Source organism: Colobus angolensis, unplaced genomic scaffold, assembly GCF_000951035.1.
Source record: "Colobus angolensis palliatus isolate OR3802 unplaced genomic scaffold, Cang.pa_1.0 Scaffold148, whole genome shotgun sequence".
Lineage (NCBI taxonomy): Eukaryota > Metazoa > Chordata > Mammalia > Primates > Cercopithecidae > Colobus > Colobus angolensis.
In genome coordinates, this window is record NW_012114577.1 from 3,803,846 (window position 1) to 3,826,049 (window position 22,204).

General features: G+C 39.9%; 1 protein-coding gene across 1 annotated transcript in view; it reads right to left on the reverse strand.

Annotated features, from left to right (window-relative positions):
* The window catches only part of LYST (lysosomal trafficking regulator), a 221,106-nt gene that overhangs the window by 17,545 nt on the left and 181,357 nt on the right, over positions 1-22,204 (reverse strand). Inside the window, exons 45-48 of the mRNA XM_011935733.1 lie at positions 21,811-22,041; positions 16,175-16,364; positions 12,659-12,795; positions 8,536-8,634 (exon numbers count right to left, since the gene is read on the reverse strand). Coding sequence (XP_011791123.1) covers positions 8,536-8,634; positions 12,659-12,795; positions 16,175-16,364; positions 21,811-22,041 — 657 coding nt within the window. The remainder of the gene's footprint in view (positions 1-8,535; positions 8,635-12,658; positions 12,796-16,174; positions 16,365-21,810; positions 22,042-22,204) is intronic.

The window sequence follows — 22,204 nt, forward strand, 5'->3', positions numbered from 1 at the left end:
GCATTTCAATATTTCCCCTTCAAAATTATAGAAAAGTAGAAAGAATAAGTATAATAAAGACCTATATACTAACTACCCAGTTTAACAAATCTTAACATTTTATATTATCAATTTATTTTTTAAATAAAGCATTAAACATTGTACATATAATTTTGTACTGTTCTACATCCTATTTCTTCTCTCTTGTCAGAAGTTACTACTATCCTAAATTTTGTATTTATGTTCCTATGTAAGCTTTTATACTTCTATTATGTTACTATAGCCATAAACAACATACTGTATAATACATACATGTATTATATTGTATTTCATGTTTATGAATTCTAAATACATGGTATTATTTTTTAGGTATCTTCTGCATCTTGCCTTTTCTCAAAAACACCATTGTTTTTGAAATATATCTGTGTTGATATATTAGGTATAGCTATCTATCTTAGCTGCTCTGTAGTCCAGTTACATATTTTTATATACATAAAAATACATATTTTACACTTAAAGAATCAAAAGACCAGGCAATACCAGGCTCATATTATTCCTTAGAACAACTGGCTTGAGCTGTTTAGCAACTGCCTGTTTATCTAGGGCATGTGACCTTCAACTGAAAACCGTCACAGCGACCAGATCAGCTTTTAACAAGAGCAAGAGTCGGAGGCCTGGACCCCCAGGCTCTCCCTTTAGAGCCATTCCGGCTCTTGGATTGTGACCCTCTCCACAGCCAGGAGTTTGCAGAGCCACTGGGATATGCCCATAACCCATTTCAGATCATGCTTTGAGGTATGTAGGACCAAGGAATTCCCTGCTCTAAAGGACCTGAGCCCCTTCCTTTTCTGCTTGGGTTGCAGCATTGAGTTTGTGATTCGGCCCCACTCTAAATCTTTGAAAATTTCCTAAGTTTCAAGTGGCAATCAAGGTTGCTTTAAATGATATTTATTTTTATAATAAAATAAATTATAAAAGTTATAATACTTTTAACTTTTTCATAAATTATTTTCTTAACTGCAGTTTTTGTGTGTGTGCCTGGTTTTGTGTATTTGTCACTACATTAAAACATTTATTTGTGGGAATTCCTCTATTTGTGGAACAGAATGCAAGTAACTTCCTTGTTTCTGCCAGATGACACAGACCACCACACCAGCCTGGGGCCACCTTAATGCAAAGTGAAGTCTCTGAGGATCCTAGACAACCCAGGGAATTCCAGCCCAGGATATAACTCCACGCAAGGGTTCTCCCATGCAACTCATTTTCATTCTGAGAGCACAGCCCGTTAGGAACCAGCCTTTTGGAGGCGCACTCTCTTGGCACTCCCCAGCTTGCTTAGCTCCTGGATTCTGTTTTCCATTTCTTCCATAGAGGCTGTCCAAGGACAGTGTCAGTGTTTCAGGATTGACAGTGTCCTCAGGGCTAAAGTTCCTTCCTGCTTATTTACTTCTCTGGCTTGGTAGTTTCTTACTAGCTTGTCAGATCTTCCATGCTTTTAAGGCCATATATATATATATATACACACACACACACACACACACACACACACATACACACACATATAAACACACAACTAAGACTGAATAAAAATATATTTTATTAGTATATATTTACATTATATTAAAATATATACTTATAGGTTATATTAAAACATGAATATATTTTATAAAGATATATTTTTGTATATATATTTTATCCAGTCTTCATTGTTTCAGGGGAGGATTATTCTGAACAACTTTCTTAAGAAACAGGAAATCTCTTGTTGGCCATTGGCCATGATCATAGTTTTGTTTATTTGTTTTTGCTTTTTGAGACAGGGTCTCACTCTGTCATCCAGGCTGTGGTGTAGTGGTGTGATTATAGTTCACTGTAGCCTCAGACTCCTGGGCTTAAGTGATCCTCCCATCTCAGCCACCTGAATAAAAGGACTATAGATGTGCACTACCATGCCTAACTACTTTTTAATTTTTTTGTGTGGAGATGGGGTCTTGCTATGCTGCCTAGGCTGGTCTCAAACTCTTGGCTTCAAGTGGTCCTCCCACCTGGGAAGGCCTCCCAAAGTGCTGTGCTGGGATTACAGGCATGAACCACTTGACTGGCCTACAGATATTTTAAATAAGGACAAACAAATGACTTTCTTTCTTTCTTTTTTTTTTTTTTTTGAGACGAAGTCTCGCTCTTGTCATCCAGGCTGGAGCACAGTGCCGTAATCTTGGCCCACTGCAACCTCCACCTCCCGGGTTCAAGTGATTCTCCTGCCTCAGCTTCCCAAGTAGCTGGGATTACAGGCACCTGCCACCATGCCCGGCTAATTTTTGTATTTTCAGTAGAGAAGAGGTTTCCCCATGTTGGGCAGGCTGGTATCAAACTCCTGACCTCAGGCAATCCACCCGCCTCAGCCTCCCAAAGTGCTGGGATTATAGGCGTGAGCCACTGTGCCCGGCCTACAAGTGATTTTCATATTACAGAGAGAGAGAGAGGTAATGTGGAATGCAACCCATACATTTATTCATTCAACAAACATTGCTGAGTATCCCTTACTCTGTGCCTGTCACTAAACCAGGAGCTGGGGATGCACATGTGGTTCCCCTCCAGGAGCTCCATGGCAGTAAGGAGTGAGGGCTACCAAAGATGATTTTCACAGAGAACTCTGGGGACCCACAGATAAGTCACTTCCTCAGACTGGGGACAGGGAGTGAAAGCAGGATTCCCTGGGAGACGGCCTATGAACTGAAGTTTAGAAGAACCGGCAGAATTTACTCAAAGAAAAATGGCTGTCAAAGGGCACTCTGGGCTAAGAAGACAGCATGTGTGAGGGAAAGGAGATATGAGAGAAAGTGGCACTGCCAGTGTTACTGGGAGCAGGGTAGGTAGGGAGCAGGAAGAAATGGGGTGGTGAGGTAGAGGGGGCAGTAAGGCAGAGAGGGGTCAGAGCACGGAGCCTGGTGTGTGATGCCTAGCAACCTACATTTTACCCGCTAAGTAATAAACAGTCACTGAAGTGTCTGGGGCAGGAGTAATGTGATGCAGTCAGCATTTTAGGAAGGCCATCACAGAGCCTGCAAGGAGACTCAGCTTCCAGGGACATGAGACTGGGGGCCAGGACACCAGTGAGAAGGTCAACATAGGGACCCGGGCAGGATGCAGAGGGCTGAGCTGGGGCAATGGTCAGGGGGACACCTGGAGGAGAGAGGTTTTTTGACTCATTTCTATTTCTCCTGCCAAGAATTGCTGTGATTCTTTAATCCAAAATTCAAGTTTTAATTGTGGGAAAATCTCAGTCATCATCTCTTCACAGTGGGCCTTTCTCCCATTCTTTCATCCTGTAACTACTCACCACATTTGGATGCTCTCATTCTAGGCCTCACACCCCCTCTTTCCTCATTTTTTTCTTTATCTTTCTATTTTATATTCTGTGTAATTTTTTTCAGTTCATTAATTCTGTAATCTGCTGCTTAACTAGCTGTTCCAATGAATCGGCTGTGACACCTTGGGCAGGTTACAAGAAGAATTAACTGTATGTTTCAGTAGTCTCACGTAAAAATGGAGATAATGACAAAACCTACATCAAAGGGTTATTGCAAAGATTTAATGTGTGGCTCACATCTGTAATCTCAGCACTTTGGGAGGCTGAGGCAGCAGGATTGTTGAGCCCAGGAGCTCGAGAACAGCTTGGGCAGCATAGTGGGAACCCGTCTCCAGAAAAAAAATTAAAAAGTAGTAGGGCATGGTGGTGTGTGCCTGTAGCTCCAGCTACTGGTGGGGGGTTGGGGATGGGGCTGAGGTAGGAGGATCACTTGAGCCTGGGAGGTTGAGGCTGCAGTAAGCCGTGATGGTGCCACTATACTCTAGGATGGGCGACAGGGCAAGACCCTGTATGCCCAAGAGGAAAGTGGAGAAAGAGAAGAGCAACAAGGAAAGGGAAGGTGCCTTAGCTCAGCAGGCTGCTGGTGCACACAGAAAGGAAGCCCCAGAGAAGCATGTGGCAGACAAGCAGTGAGAAGCATGCTGTGCAGCTTCAGGAAGCCCACAGCAGGCACCACTGATGCAGGAGAGGCCACGAGCCAGGTGGGAGATGAGAAAGGAAAGTACCAGACAACCTGGGGCTGGAATACAACGCACAGCACTTAGAATAAGATCACCCTCACATCTGTTTTATGCTTAGGGCCAATAGTTAAAACCATAGAAATGTAATCAGATGAAAGAATATAGAGAAAAATAAAGATACTTGAGCCCAAAATTAATACATCAGAATATGTAAAGAGTTTAGAACAATGCCTAATACAAAGTAAGCACTCAGTAAATATTAACTATTATTTTTATTATGTAATTTCTAGAAGTTCTGTTTTATTTTTTTCCACACATACTTTGTTTTTCTCCAGTCTCCCAATTTTAAACAGAACAATTATCTCCAATTCACTGAGTACAGATTAGTGGGTTACTTCGACATTAAAACTAAAGTGAGGCTAAGGTTCTACTTGATAAGTTACAAGTTTGATCTCCTTGGGCCAATATTTTCCTAAAGTTTTAGGCCATTCTCCTACTGACCATAGTCAATCCCATTCATTATTGTAAAAAATATGTCAGAAGAAACAGAGTACAGATTTATTGACCCATTCTCCACCTTTTACTCTGTAAAATGAGTAACAGTTATGGGTAAACACAACACAGGGCTCCTAATAGTAGTATTTGATAATTGTTTAATAAACTCTGCACTTTGAAATGATTGCAAAGGCTAATATTACTAGACAATTCACTGATGGGTCAGAAAATAACTTCCAGTGGGTAGAGCAGGTCTCTTGTGCTGGCGCCTTCTTTTAAACATTGTTCTTGAACAAAGTAATACTACCTTGTATAAGCTGCATACATATTCTTCTACCACTCTCAAGTTAGAGAACAGATATATAGGTGTTCACTTATACGAAGATGACACGGCCATGTTACTTAGTGACAGAATAACCCGACAGCAACTATTTGTTGTGATCAGTGTGATCACATTTAGAAGATATTCTCCTCTAACATTTAAATGTTATCAGTGATCACATTTAGAAGATATTCTCTTCTAACATTTAAATGTCACCAGTGATCACATTTAGAAGATATTCTCCTCTAACATTTAAATGGCTTATAGGTAACAATCCCATATCACAAGTCAACTTATTCATCATTACCTAGAATGCATTTTAGAAGACTTTATCTTGGGTGCTCCAACAGAAACTTACGGTGCTCAAAGTTAGATATGCTTACTAGCTAAGGAAAGTATTTCCTAAGATCCCCTTGAAAGTATTTTCAAACAAGGATTTGGCCACATCCCATGTGGCACTGGGCTGGGGGGGCCCATCTTCTGTCTGTGTGGAAGACAATCCAAAGGAGGATAGGAACACTTTTAAAACCATGGCATTCGGTGGGTCAGGAAAGCCGAAGAACAGAAACCAGTGAACATGAGGTGTCTCCTGCTAATCTCACAGGCTCAGGGTCAGAATCACAACCTTAGAGATGCCAGAATAGCAACATGATCTCTGGGAAAAAGCAACAACAATATCTACAAATACCCAAGTAATTTCCCCTCAAAGCAAACTGATAAAACTACACTACTGAGTTAGATTTTTTGGGCACTGTTTAATAGTAACTATTAATCTCATGATTTGATTACCTAATAGGTAGAAAAAAATCCTATAAAAATTAGCTGAAAAATCTGCTTTAAGGCAAATATACAGCTGAGGAAAGCTAAGCAATATAAGCCTTCACAAGTGTGTCATGACCTCAAAACTAAAAGAAGTGTATGTCTTGCAGTATTTAAATTGTAATAGCTATGCTCTTGATCTGCTTCCTCAAAGCTATCCTGTGCACACTCCTATAGTGACAGCTTAACCTCTTTCCTAAAACCCATACTGCACACTGTGTTAGTGTACAATTAAAAATGGAGAAGTTGGGAAAACTAAGAACAAGGCTGTTCAAAGTGTTGGCAAAAGCAAAAGGAAATAAAAAGCAAAAGATAAAGCCAGTTTTAAAAAAAGGTGTCCATGTCATGATGCAAAATGATCCAAGTGCACAAGCAGACAACTGCCCTAGGAGCAGGGTTTAGAATAGATTTGTGGGAGAAAGTCAGAAAGGGGAGCTCAGAAGATCAAGGGCAACGGCAGCATGAATATTACAGATGTTATAAAATTAACATTCATTTTAAGCCTTTGGGAATCAAAAGGTGATAAAAGGAGACATTCAAAAAGTTATGACACGTATATTCTCTGCTTATATCCTTTTTAAAAAACAATTTCAGTCAGGTCTCACTCTGCCGCCCAGGCTGGAGTGTAGTGGTGTGATCACGGCTTACTGCTGTGATCTCGACCTTCTGGGCTCAAGTGATACTCCCACCTCAGCCTCCCTCGTAGCTGGGATCACGGGCGTGCACCACCATGTCTGACCGATTTTTTTATTTTTGGTTTTTGGTAGAGACAAGATCTTGCTATGTTGTCCAGGCTGGTCTCAAATTTCTGGTCTCAAGCAATCTTCTTGTTTTGGCCTCCCAAAGTGCTGGGGCCACAGGCATGAGCTACCACACCCTGCTTATATTCTTTAGCATTCTTTCTATCATGGCATGTAAAAACCTCATCACTGGCCTTAATCTTTTCCTGCCCTGCTTCTGTCATTCTTCTCCAACACATTACACTCTAAACTACACTGAAAAGTATTTGCTACCCCACAAAAACCCAAGCCTTTGATTCCAGGCCTTGTGTAAACTATTTCCTTTGCCTGAAATGTTCTTTCCTCTTTCCTTCACTTATAGTAGATTGATCCTTTAGGATCCAGCTCAAGTGTAACTTATCAGGCTCCCTGATGTCTGGATGTCCTTCTTCTGTGGTCCTTTATCCTGGGTGTGAGCCTTTCTCAGAGCATACACCCCACTGTTCTGGCTCCTAAACCTGCCCTTCTTTGCTTCCTGCCTGGATCACTGCAGTGACCTTCTCGCTGGTGTCCTGGCTGCCAGTCTCATGCCCTTGGAAGTGCTTCCCCTTGCAGGCTCTACAGTGGTCTCCCTAAAATGCTGACTGGATCATATAACTCCTGCTTAAACCATTTTAATGGCTCCTTAGACTAAGAGACAGAAACAAAATATGGTCACATTTATACCTCAGGGACCATGCAAAGAAACTTAACAAGAGTTCAAAAGCGAATAAGCTTGGAAAAAAAGGTAAGAACCTGGCTGGGCATGGCGGCTTACACTTGTAATCTCAGCACTTTGGGAGGCCGAGGTGGGTGGATCACCTGAGGTCAGGAGCTCGAGATCAGTCTGACCAACATGGTGAAACCCCGTCTCTACTAAAAATACAAAAATAAGCCAGGTGTGGTGGTGGGTGCCTGTAATCCCAACTACTCTGGAGGCTGAGGCAGGAGAATCGCTTGAACCCGGAAGGCGGAGGTTGCAGTGAGTCGAGATCACACTATTGCACTCAGGCCTGGGCGACTCTGTCTCAAAAAAAAAAAAAAAAAGAAAGAAAAGGAAGAACCCGGGAGTCACCCTATGCTAGAAATACAGGTTTCACCCAGTAATAAAAGAGATTTAATACTATAAAGAAAATTATAATGGGAAAAAATGCACAGTGAAAATTCTGGATCAGAATGATGATTACTGAGTTATCAACCTAAACTTGCCACACATCCTCAACTGCACCACAGGCAGATTGAAGAAACAAAAACAGGCCGGGCATGATGGCTCATGCCTATAATCCCACCACTTTGGGAGGCCGAGGTGGGAGGATCACTTGAAGCCAGCAGTTCAAGACCAGCCTGGCCAACATGGCAAAACCTCATCTCTACTAAAATTACAAAAATTGGCCGGGCGTGGTGGCCTATGCCTGTAGTCCCAGCTACTCGGGAGGCTGAGACACGAGAACTGATTGAGCCCGGGAGGCGGAGGTTGCAGCGAGCCGACATTGTGCCATTGCATTCCAGCTTAGGCAACAGAGGGAGGCTCTGTCTCAAAAAACAAAAACAAAACAAAACAACCCCCCAAAAACAGTAAATTAAAAGAAGCATTGCATAATCTGTCTTATTTTCTTCCCTGTTTTATGATTCAACTCCAAAATCCTGGGAGTTCAGTGAATGGTTAAAAAATAATAAAATTTCTTCCAGTAAGTGGTACAAATCCAGACAGACTACTTAGATTTTGCTGTCATTTAGTTCACCCAGAGGGTATGGGAATGTTGGACATTAGGGTTTCTAAGCTTTCAAACTTATAGACTCTTACAGTATTCTCCTAAGCATTCAGGTTGATATCGCAAATACAGGTAAGCACTAAATGTCATTTAAAAGCCTAAATACAAAACAGATCATAACTCAAAATACTGTCTCTGAGAAAAAATAGGATTACTACAATTGTTTTCAAGATTTTTCATGATTCTAGTAAACCCTAAAGATTTTTAAGACCTAATGTAGGGAGAAGATTAAGGTATAAACATTTTAAGTTAATCTTATGCAAAATGAATTATACTTCATAAAGGTTTTCTTCCCTTCATTGACAAAGTCCCATACTACCCATACAGAAAGCCCAGAACCTACCGTGCTGCTTGTAAATCTGTTTGTGTAGGCTGTGACAACACCGCATTTGCTTCCAGTAAACAGCTGGCAACTGTCAGGCACCCAAGCACAACTAGTAACCTTTAAAAAAGGACAAATCAAAGATGATCATGTTTTAAAAGAATGAAAAATACTTCTACTTTTCTGACAACTATTTTTTTAATCTCAAAAATATTAGGTAAACATTTCTTGAAACAGTTAGAAACGTGTCAGATATAATAATATTCTGTAACTTTGAGCCAAATGTCTAAATGTTGTTTCCCAATTAAAATATATTATAATGTGTATACGTGCCTGTGTGTAGATGTATATGTATATATGTATATATATTTAGATAAATTTAACAAAATGATTCAGGATTGATTAAATCCAAGGTTGAGTGTGAATGTGTGTGTACTTCACACGTTTATTTGCTTTTTGCTTTTATTTTCCTCATTTTATGTCTTTGGTGGGCAAACAGGGTACATATAAATAGAGGGATTGCTTCTAATACTTCTAAAGATTGTTAAGCAGGAGAAGAAAGAAAGATAAATGTGAATGTAAAAGATGGGATTATGCCTTTGGTACAAAATCCCTCAGTTCTAACCACGGAGGCACCATTCAGGTTTGAGTTAATTTTCTGTGTGGCCTGACAGGTCCTCTTTTTCACGCCAGCTGACCCCCAACCTGTGCTGTACTCTTGAAATTTGCTAAGATAGTGGATCTTAAAATTCTCATCACACACATAAAAATGCTAACTATGTGAGGTAATGGATGTGTTAATTAGCCTGACTGTAGTAATCATTTCACAATGTATGTATACATATATTAAAACATCACATTGTATACCTTAAATATATACAATTTCATTTGTCAATTATATTCCAATAAAGCTAGAAAAAAATAAAAAATAAGAATTTTAAACAACTTTATTCAAGCTTTGGATCTGCTAAACTAACAGTCAATTTACTTGGCAAAAACAATTTGACTAAATGCTTGTCTTTGCACTGGTGAAAATATATTAGTGAATTGGAAAGCTTCTTTAAAGTTATCTATCTTTGTCCTCTCTTCGCACCACATCAATCTAATGTAACAGTACCCAATTCTTAAATAGAAGGAATGCCTAGTAATTAAAGGTGGAAAGAATTTGATTGAAAGCTTTTATCTTTAACATTGAATTGAAAACATTCAGTTAATACTGATGATGATTTCATTTGTTTTTCTTCACTTTTCATTGGAAAGTCAAGATGTTTGTAAATCCAGATTATTAATGACAACAATAAATCTGCTCATAAATTTGTGTCAGTGTATTTTGACAGGTAGAATGTATTGTATATCTAACTCCCACTGTACATATTTCTCTGTTTTTCCCAATTTACAATAATCCCAAAAAGGGTGCAGTAAGGGACATACTGATTCTATAATACATTTTTGTGTTTTCATTTATTTTGTAGATTCATTTCCAATTTAGTTTTATTACCAGCTTTGCCATGATTTATGGTTATAACTTGTTTGTGTTTGGATATATATATTTCTATCTGCATAAAAAGGCTCTGATTAATGCAGCCTGATATGTTTCAAAACTAAAAAGAAAAACTTATTAAAGTTCCTAGTAAAGTTCTTTTTCACTGTCTCTTTATTCTTACTTCTGTCAGTTTCCTGGTAAGCTATATAACAAATGGTGGCAATATTTTGGTCAGGGATATTGAGGGTTATGCAAACAAGTCACTGCTCCTCTTGCTTTCACTGCTAAAAAATCCCCTAAGTAGTTTCCTCCATTTCTAAAGAGCTCAGGGAATGGGATACATTTTAGGACAGATGATAAGGCAGCAGGTATTATGTAGGTATTGGAAATCAGAGGATGGTAAGAGAACTTCCCATGGAAAGAGAGTCAAAAAAGAAGGCTGTCCACACAATTAAGAGTCGGTAACAGCTGCAGCAGCAGTACTGTATATTTACATGGTATTCTACAGTTTACAAGTTTCTTTCACAAACACTGGAAACACTTTACAGCAGCTTTCTGAGAAAGTAGTGTGAGTACTATTATCCTGGTTGTAATGAGGAGGGAAGAAACTCAAGTTTGGAGAGGTTAAGTTACTAGTCAAAGGCTGTAGTTAGTATATAACAAAGCTGGGACACTAACAAAGATCACAGGGCTATAGGCCCAGTGATTATGATGCTTGAATATCCAGTCCATTTAGGAAAAATCAGGTATAAAAGATGGCACTATGGTTACAGAAAATGACTCAATGACAAAGGTGAGTGAACACTGAGAAGAAGGCAATGTTAATTTGGTTCAAACACTATGCCCTTTACTGATGTTGAGTAGGAGATTATGATAATACTCTCTCAATGAGAAAATGGGTAGAAAACAAATTTGGGGGACACAAATAGTGGTAGTTAGGAAGTCTGTAAGTACTATAAACATCAGCTTCTCTCTTTTTTTTTTTTTGAGACGGAGTTTTGCTCTTGTTGCCAAGGCTGGAATGCTACGGCACGATCTCAGCTCATTGCAACCTCTGCCTCCCAGGTTCAAGCGATTCTCCTGCCCCAGCCTCCCAAGTAGCTGGGATTTACAGGTGCCCACCACCATGCGTGGCCAATTTTTGTATTTTTTAGTAGAGATGGGGTTTCACCATATTGGCCAGGCTGGTCTCGAACTTCTGACCTCAGATGATCTGCCCGCCTTGGCCTCCCAAAGTGCTGGGATTACAGGTGTGAGCCACCATGCCCAGCCTAACATCAGCTTCTTGACTGGACAAGTTGCAGGATATTAAAAACTGGCTGCTTGGCTGGGCACAGTGGTTCACGCATGTAATCCCACCATTTTGGGAGGCTGAGGTGGGAGATTAAGCTGAGGTCAGGAGTTTGAGACCAAACTGGCTAATGTGGTGAAACCCTGTCCCTACTAAAAATACAAAAATTAGCCAAGTGTGGTGGCACATACCTGTAGTCCCAGCTACTTGGGAGGCTGAGGCAAGAGAATCGCTTGAATCCGGGAGGCAGAGGTTAAAGTGAGCGCAGATCACACCACTGCACTCCAGCCTGGGTGATGGAGCGAGACTTCATCTCAAAACCAACCAACCAACCAACCAACCAACCAACCAACCAACGAACCAACCAACCAACCAAGCTAGCTGCTATCAGTCTGACTTTTTTTTTTGAGACAGAGTCTTGCTCTTGTTGCCCAGACTGGAATGGTATGGTGTGATCTTGGCTCACTGCAACCTCTGCCTCCTGGGTTCAAGTGATTCTCCTGCCTCAGCCTCCTGAGTAGCTGGGATTACAGGAATGCGCCACCACGCCTGGCTAATTTTTTTTTGTATTTTTAGTAGAGAAGGGGTTTCCCCATGTTGGCCAGGCTGGTCTTGAACTCCTGACCTCAGGTGATCTGCCTGCCTCGGCCTCCCAAAGTGCTGGGATTACAGGCATGAGCCACTGTGCCCGGCCAGTCTGACTCATTTTTATGCATTGTATTTAACTATTATAAAGATTCCACAAAAACATTTACACAAGCCAGGCACAGTGGCTCATACCTGTAATCCCAGCACTTTGGGAGGCCAAGGCGGGTGAATCATTTGAGCCCAGGAGTTTGAGGCCAGCCTGGGCAACATGGAGAAACCCTATCTCCACAGATAATATAAACATAATACAGGCTTGGTGGCATGCACCTGTAGTCCCAGCTACTTGGGAAGTTGAGGGAGGAGGATCACTTGAGCCTGGGAGGCGGAGGTTGCAGTCAGCTGAGATTGTGCTATTGCACTCTAGCCTGGGCAGCAGAGCAACACTCTGTCTAAAATTAAAAAAAAAAAAAAAATGTTGGCCGGGCACAGTGGCTCACAGCTGCAATCCTAACACTTTGGGAGGCCAAGGTGGGCAGATGATGAGGTCAGGAGATCGAGACCATCCTGGCTAATGAAGTGAAACCCCGACTCTACTAAAAATATACAAAAAATCAGCTGAGCATGGTGGCAGGCGCCTGTAGGCCCAGCTACTCGGGAGGCTGAGGCAGGAGAATGGCGTGAACCCAGGAGGCAGAGCTTGCAGTGAGCCGAGATGCGCCACTGCACTCCAGCCTGGGCAACAGAGCGAGACTCCGTCTCCAAATAAAAATAAAAATGTTTACCTGGTATTGTTGTGAACTTTGAATGAAGTTTACTGGAGGCTCACTTTGTTTACTCTTCAACCTTAAAATATTATCAGCATATCCCCAGCTCAGGATGGCTGACCACTGAATGTCCGTACTGTTCATGCTTCTCACACCTCAAGGAGAAGGAGAAAGAAAAGTATCAGATTGTTACTGCTCCATTGTTACATGAAAGCCCCAAACTGGCAGATCAAAGGGTGAAGTTTACATAGCAAAACATATCATTTGGTGCAAAACCATCTTTATATCTCTAAAATGGAACATTTTCTTAGTTTTATTTCTTTAATGCTAATAGGATTCTGAGGGTGGGATTATATTTTTTCACTTGTATTGTTTTGTCTGGGATTTATTTGATTCAGAACTAAAATTTCTATTAAGAAATTATTATAAAAGACAATGATAGTCAAGCTTACTCTTTTCATGTTCTGAGATACCTTTTCTTTTAAAAATAAATATGAACTAGCTACTATTTAACTTTCTAGACACCCAGGATAGACAACTGCTAGTAGCAGGAAGACAACACTGCTAGAGTGGAAGCAACACCTACCCTGAGAAGGGATCACTGAATCCTGTCAACTGCAGGACTGTGTATGGCAGACCTTCATCCAAGGAGGCTCTGTTCTTCTTTTTTTTTTTTTTTTTTTGAGACAGAGTCTCACTCTGTCACCCAGGCTGGAGTGCAGTAGCGCGATCTCGGCTCACTGCAACCTCCGCCTCCTGGGTTCAAGTGATTCTTGTGCCTCAGCTTCTCCAGCAGCTGGAACTACAGGCGCTCGCCACCACGCCTGGCTAAATTTTTTTGTATTTTTAGTAGTGACAGGGTTTCACCATGTTGGCCAGGCCGGTCTTGAACTCCTGACCTCAAGTGATCTGCCCGCCTCGGCCTCCCAAAGCGCTGGGATTACAGGCTTGAGCCACTGCACCCAGCCCTTTCTCTCTTTTACAACATAGTATTATGTTCTCTTGGCATAAAAATTTGGAAAATTTGATATCATTTCCTAGTAGTATTAATTATCTATGCTTTGTTGGTATGCTGGATATAGCTAAATACAGCATAGATGCTGTAAATGGTACTGCCCTTGAAACTTGCCATGTTTTAAGTTCCTAAAGGAAACAGAATATGCTTTCTTTATTCCAGTAGAATACCCAGCATGTAGATGAGTATAACAAATAAATATTTCTTGAATGAATCAACAGCATATTGAAAATAGGCAATTCACAGCTTTTTGTTTTGTTGAGTAAAATAAGAAATGTTAACAACATTTTGCAACAAAGAAATTGGAATCTACTCACTAAATAGAAACTGCTGTAAATATAAGCTGCTAGGGAAAGGAACCACATGAGTCTTGAGTCCTCTCAAAACCTACCATAATGCCTGGCATGCAGCAAGTGCTCCATAAACCAAGGTTTCTCATTCCAGTAACACAAGAGGCATCATCTTTTTTTTTTTCTTCTTTCAGAAAAAGAACTTCTCCTTTACCTACTAGGACAGTGTATCTTAAATAGGATCTACTAAAATTGAATCTAAAATTGATTTTCAGCGTGTATAAGCTTGGATTCAAGCCCCAGAGATTCTGATGCAGTGTGTCTCTTGTGTTAACAAGTGACCTAACTTTCATCGTAAGCTATACTGTTCAGTCAACGCCTCTCTAGAATGTCTATGTGGACTGTTCCTTGCTGGGTCTAGTGTTGGGTATATCTAGTAAACACTGACCCCTTCCAGACCCTAGGGTATTTACAGACCAATAAACATTTATTAAGCACTTAGAAAGAACCAGGCACTATGCTCATCATCCTCATACATTATTGTATTGAATCCTTACAGAAAAGTACCCTGTGAGGTAAATTATTTTGTTATTCCTGCTTTATAGATCAAAAGCCAGGATTTGCAAAGCACGAAGTTAACTTCCCCAAGGCCACATAGCTAGTAAGCAGCTGGGCAAGGATGCAAAACTCAGGAACTGTGACTGTCGAGGCCATGGGGGAAACTGTTTTATTACACTACTGCTCTGGACATACCCAGGTTCTGACAAATTCCAAATACACTGTGCGAGGAAATTAAGTGTAATTTGAATGAACATAGCTATTAGGGGCACACTAAGGGTTCATGACTGTAGTGGCACAAATAAGATAGGCTTAGAATATGTCTGACATATTTAAGTCCCATAATGCTAAGTGATAATACCTGCTCTTTCTCTTTTGCTCAACAGAGAGAAATTTTACTGTACTCTAATTTTTTAAAGGTAAATAATTCACCCATGTTGGTACTTTGGTATTATTAGTAAATTACTTGTAAATTACCTCATAACTAATTGTAACATACTAGTAAGAATAAACCATTGTTATCACAATAATTATGATTAAACAGATCTACCTTATCCTATTAACTCACTAAACGTAGATAAAATGGTATGCATCCTCTCTTATTTCTAACAACTATAAAAACAATCATTCATTTCATGACAGAAATAAGAGTGAGCCTAAAAGAACCACGGCCCAGCTAGCATACCTAATTTCTTTAAGTGACTGATGTTGTCTCTGCGTGCTGGCCCCTTTGTATTGCAGTTCGGGTGGAAGGCTATATACAGCTCCCAAGGAGCACAGTGCACAGAAGGTAATGGTAATTGCCAGCAGTGCTGGCTGCTAATGGCATCTAGTCCACACACTGGCTTTTAGGCAAGTCTGCAAATAACCTGATAGAAACAGAAGAGCGCCCTAGGTCATTCATTTTGGTGCCCCACGTCCATGCCTAGCAAGTAGGAAGAGTTCTTTTGTTTCTAGTGAAATGGTTAATTTGGAATGGCTGAGGGACTGCTCAAATGCAAAATGTCCCTAGTTTTCCAGTGTCTAGTTGACATTTAGAAACATGAAGAGGCCTCTACTGCATAGCACTTTCCCACATGTTGCTTTTAGTGAGTCAGTATGTGGGGAGTCAGAAAAGGATTGGTTTTCAGGAATACGTGTTTTAAACATATATAACAAACCCGAATGTTGTGCACATGTACCCTAGAACTTAAAGTATAATAAAACATAAAAAAAATTTTAAAAATAAAAATAAAAACAATAAACTACTGATATACACAAGAAAAAAAAACCTATTTTCAAGGTTATCTTGACATCCTTGTTGTGTTTGTTGCTTAAACCCATGACTATATCTTCTGAGGTGGTAGATTTGTTGGTCAAATATGTCTGTCTATTCTGGGGCTCAACAGCCTCAAAGTGTACATTTCTGTCAAATTGATAACATCTTCATTTTGTGAACATAACCATTTATTCTTGTCCCTTTCAAGTTCCTCCTCTCATTTCAAATGGCACTGCATTTAACTCTCAGTTTTCTCATGTAGTATGTTTTCATTCCCACTTTGTACTAAATAACCACAAATTTGAGCTAAGTTTTTTCCACCAAGGACTCAAAGTAGCAGCACAGATGAGCTAGAAATACTCAAATCTCATGAAAGATATATCCAGAATGATCTTCATTACATTTTATTTTACCTTGTTCCTTGCTATATGTCATCAGAAGACAGAAATTCCGTGACAAACCACAGATTGCTCTGGTGGGCAGAGCCTGGAGAGAGCCAAATCTTTCTCCGTGGGGCTGGCTGAAGCAGACCACAGGTACTGGAGCACTGGGGGAACCCACGTATTCCCCCCATTTCAAGCCTTTTATCCATGACAAAGGACTCTAAAACCAAGACAAATAAAAAGTATGGCTTTTTAAAAGGTAGTAAGTATAGAATTATTTCTAATTTAAGTACTAAACAAAGTAAGAGAAAGTAATATGGATTATAAGGTCTGTAAGGGCACGAATTATTTTACTCATATTTTTTACTTCCCATGCTTAGCGTATAGAAATATTTGTTCCTTATTTGAGTTTTATGCTGTGGTTCTGGCCTAATTTATATGAAAATATGTGGTTAATCATTCAAAATTCCTTGAAATTTGAGCAGAGAAAAAAATTTAGTACATTTCTTATTTCTAGTTGAAATATCTAAAGTTGATACTTACTGGAAGACTGTAATTTGGTAGTATGACAAGCCATATGTACATATGGCAATAGAAATCAAGACCACATGTAGCACAGGAAACCTCACTCAGCTGTGAGCTCCTTGAAGAGAGGGGACACCTCTGATTCATCTTTGTGCCAGGACATAGCAGGTTCTCATCTCAAATAGATATGTGATGAGTGAAAGGGGAAGTGTTTATCTATGGAACATATTGAGAGGATTAGAGCATCTCTAGCCAGTACTAGAGAATAAAAGAGATGAGAAAGAATTGTCAGTGAAAAAATAAAAGGTAGAGCTTGAGGAACAAGAGGATTTGGGGAAAGAAAGGTGAGTGAAGACTCTAGAGAGATACCCATGTGGCTGTCCATGAACAGTAATGAAAAGGTTTCCTTGAGTTCAAGCAAAAACAATTATTAAAAAGTTTCAAAATCAAGAAGAAAAGACATGATGACCTTTTAAAGAGTTTCCCCCAACAGTTCTATTCTTTTTGTTCTTGTTATGACTATTTTAGCCTCTACTGAACTTTTTTTTTAATGGATTCCCTCCTTTTAGACATTCAAGAGTTTAACCCATTATTTTACTTTCAACTCTTCAGAGGAAATGCTACATAAAATACAAATAATATATTAAGCAATTTTCAGTCATTTCTGTAAAAAATCTAAGATTTTTAGTGAAACTTGCTTATGTCATTTTCCAAATAAATGAAAGAAAAGGCATCATTGACCTATATACTATCTTTTAAAAAAATCATGCCTGTTTAGGAGCTCTAATAATTCTGTCAGACTATTTAGGGGCTATGTTAATATACAGTTTTAAATGATATCATAGTGGTCTAAAAAATTAATATCTCTGGAAAAGCTTAAGAGCTCCAGGAATGCTCATGTGGGAACAGAGAGGTTAGGATCAGGCATTTTAAAAACAAGCTTCTAAAATTTTGTCTATCAGTGTTTTTTTGTGGCTCCCCTGTGGGATATAAATCTATCAATATTAAAGTTGAGAAAAATTTGTGTGTTAAATTTTATAGTTATAATTTATCATTCACAGTTCCTTGCCGGGAAATTACTTTTATATGAGTTGCAGAGTTTAAACTTCTAGTTTTTCAATGACACAGAAAGATACAATGGCAACTATTTTATATCATAGTATATTTATTATCATTATTATTATCAGTATTATTTTTTAAGTTGTGGGATACGTGTGCAGAATGTGCAGGTTTGTTACATAGGTATACATGTGCCATGGTGGTTTGCTGCACCTATCAACCTGTCATCTAGGTTTTAAGCCCTGCATGTATTAGCTATTTGTCCTGATGCTCTCCCTCCCCTCCCCACCAACCCTCCTGTATGGCCCCAGTGTGTGTTTTTCCCCTCCCTGTGTCCATGTGTTCTCATTGTTCAACTCCTACTTATGAGTGAGAACATGCGGTGTCTGGTTTTCTCTTCTTTCTTTTTTTTTTTTTTTTGAGATGGAGTCTTGCTCTATCGCCCAGGCTGGAGTGCAGTGGCCGGATCTCAGCTCACTGCACTGAACCTTCTGGGTTCAAGCGATTCTCCTGCCTCAGCCTCCCGAGTAGCTGGGACTACAGGCGCCCACCACCTCGCCCGGCTAGTTTTTTGTATTTTTTAGTAGAGATGGGGTTTCACCGTGTTAGCCAGGATGGTCTCGATCTCCCGACCTTGTGATCCACCCGTCTCGGCCTCCCAAAGTGCTGGGATTACAAGCTTGAGCCACCTCTCCCGGCCTTGGTTTTCTGTTCTTGTGTTAGTTTGCTGAGGATGATGGCTCCCAGCTTCATCCATGTCCCTGCAAATTACATGATCTCATTCTTTTTTATGGCTGCATAGTATTTCATGGTATATATTTTCTTTAGTCTATCATTGATGGGCATTTGTGTTGGTTTCATGTCTTTGCTATAGTAAATAGTGCTACAATAAACCATACGTGTGCATGTGTCTTTAGAGTAGAATGATTTATATTCCTTTGAGTATATACCCAGTAATGGGATTGCTGGGTCAAATAGTACTTCTGGTTCTAGATCCTTGAAGAGTTGCCACACTGTCTTCCACAAGGGTTGAACTAATTTACATTCTCACCAATGGTGTAAAAGCATTCCTATTTCTCCACAGTCTCACCAGCATCTACTGTTTCTTGACTTTTTAATAATCGTCATTCTGATTGGTGTGAGATAGTATCTCATTGTGGTTTTGATCTGCATTTCTCTAATGATCAGTGATCTTGAGCTTCTTTTTCAACAGCAACCAAAACAGGATGATACTGGTACCAACGCAGACATATAGACCAATGGAATAGAACAGAGATTTCAGAAATAACACCACACATCTACAACCATCTGATCTTCAACAAACCTGATAAGAACAAGCAATGGGGAAAGGATTCCCTATTTAATAAGTGGTGCTGAGAAAACTGGCTAGCCATATGCAGAAAACTGAAACTGGACCTCTTCCTTACACCTTATGCAAAAATTAACTCAAGATTAATTAAAGACAAATGTAAAACCCCAGACCACAAAAACCTTAGAAGAAAATCTAGGCAATACCATTCAGGACATAGGCATGGGCAAAGATTTCATGATGAAAAGGTCAAAAGCAATTGCAAAAAGAGCTAAACTTGACAACTGGGATCTAATTAAACTAAACAGCTTCCACACGTCAAAATAAACTACTATCAGAGCGAACACGCAACCTACAGAATGGGAGAAAATTTTTGCAATCTACCCATCTGATAAAGGTCTAATATCCAGAATCTACAAGGAACTTGTACAAATTTACAAGAAAAAAACAAATGACCTCATGAAAAAGTAGGCAAAGGATATGAACAGCCACTTCTCATAGAATATTTAAAGAGGAGTGCTTTATTGAAATGCTTTTCATACAGCTCTGATTGTTTTGAACTTCAATGGTGAACTGAAGTTCACACAAGCATATCTGGGTCATCCAGATGACCCCCGTATAAATGAGTACTGTTGCTTGGTTTCAAGGCTTGTGTTTGCATTTTGTGTCAATGTCAAGTGAAGACCCACGGAGTCAAGAAGCAGTATGGTGTGGAAGGTTTCACCGTGGTGCAAATAAAGAAAAGCAGAGGCATAAATGTCATTACACATCACACAGAAGTGCAGCAAACCAAACCTTAAAGAACTTGCATCAGAGAAGACATTAATTTAAAAAACAGTGAGTGTCTATTATATGCCCAGCACCTTCCTAAGAACTGGGGACACAGCGATGAACAAGAACAGATAAAGTCCTTGTGTTTATGGAGTTACATTCTATTTGGGATGGGAGTATACACAAATAAATAAACTAATACATATACAATATGTCAGGTGATGGAAGTGCTATACACAAAAAGAAGGGGAAGGGGTCTGAGGATGACGGAACACCTGTTCTAGACATAATTAGACTTAGATATAATCAGAGCTTATGGAAAGCATTTAAATGGGGGTCGGGGAAGACTCCGAGGAAGAGATGTCTGAGCAGAGACTTGAATGAGATGAGGGAGCAAACTGGGGATTTATCTGGGGAGTGGTTATTCCAGGTGAAGGAAACAGTCATCACAAAGGTCCTGAGGTGGGAATGAAGCAGGTTGGTACCACGTTCCCACTGTGAGCAGCCATACTGCTCAGATCCAACTTTAACAGCTAATGAGCAGTAAGTATAGTAGTAAATTAAATGGCATTTATTAATTTTCAGGGATATATTGTAAAATTATGTTGACATGTTAAAGTGACAGATTGGGCTGGGTGTGGTGGCTCACATCTGTAATCCTAGCACTTTGGGAGGCCAAGGTAGGCAGATCACGAGGCCAGGAGTTCGAGACCAGCCTGGCCAATATGGTGAAACCCTACCTCTACTAAAAATACAAAAATTAGCTGGGTGTGGCGGCAGGCACCTGTAATCCCAGATACTCAGGAGGCTGAGGCAGGAGAACTGTTTGAACCTGGGAGGTGGAGCTTGCAGTGAGCTGAGACTGTGCCACTGCACTCCAGCCTGGGTGACAGAGCGAGACTCGTCTCAATCGATCAATCAATCAAGTGACAGATCGTAGTTAAAAATAGTGATGCTGGTAATTACAGTGACTAAAGTGATTTGTGAAGTTTCAAAAACAGAAAACAAAAAATGTAGTTTTCTATTATGAAACTCAACACTCGTAATTTAGTTTTAGCAAAACAACACTGTCTACCATATTAATGCTTTAAAATTGAATTTCACTGGTGGAATAAGTTTTGTTTGTATTTAACATGAACATTTCACATATGTGAGCTATAAGCACAAATAATTTATATCCAGTGTTCTGTCTTACATAAAGTAATATTATTATAAGGAATAATAGTCAAAACAAGGTGTAGGTGTGTAAAAACCTTTTCCTCTTAAAATAGGTCAGAGATTACTGCACTTTGAGATACACTGAATTATTTCATCTTTAAGGTCCTTTACAACTTCTTTCCCTTACCTTTTCACTTTCTGTGATTTCCTTCTGCAAACCCTTACAGTGTTTACAATTCACATTCTACTATCTTGTGCTGTTTTTATATGAAGAATTTAGTTGAAGATTAAAATCCACTTTAGCTTTAAGGCTTGCTTGCTTGATTTTTCTATTTTGAAGTAAAAATTTTACCTACTTCCTATTTTTGGACGCAGTACTTTTTATCATTACAACCTGGGGAGGCCAAAGAAATATATAAAGTTCCCCCTTAAGTATAAACCAAAACATCCACATCACTGGTCAATCCTTTTGATTGTGGATGATAAGTGTACACTGGCATACCAATGCTCAAACTATTCTCTAGTCCTTCTCTTCTTGTTTGCAAAATCCTATTATGTCACTGCCCTGGGAGGCTTTCCCTGGGAATAACCATTCTCTCTGCTTTCTGAGGGAGGTTACTATCTGAAACAATTAATTCTTCTTTCCTCCGAGCTCCCCAAAGCACACTCTCATATCGCTAACACAGCATTTACCTCGCACAGGATTCTGCTTTCGCTGCTGCACCTGTCTTGCACTGACTGGCACACAGCTTTAGGACAGGACTATGCTATTCATTACTGTATCCCTGGCACCTGGGAGAGTGCCTGGCATCATCTGCACTCAATTGAAATCCAAATGACATACCGGATAGGTGATTTCTTTAACTTGTTCTCGGGTCTCCCTGAAAGCGAACTGCACTAGCAACCCCACAGCAGCTGGAAGCTCTCCTTCAATATTGAGCTTGGCTCCAGGTCTGCTCACATGGGCTGTGTGGAACAACTGACGGGGAGTCTGCCCATAGGTTTTTATCATGGTTTCTAGCGCTCGTCTCTGAACTGGATCTTCAACTGCAGAGACATCCATTCCAAAATATGTCTGCAGAGTGAAAGAATAAAGGAACAAGACATATGTAGTAAAAAGAAAGACTTGGCAATAATATAATACCAAAGGGAAAGACAACACTTTGTTTTATATTCTAGGTTATGGAAAAAATGCTTTTGTTCAGGTTAACAATCACTCATGGTCTCACCGAGATCAG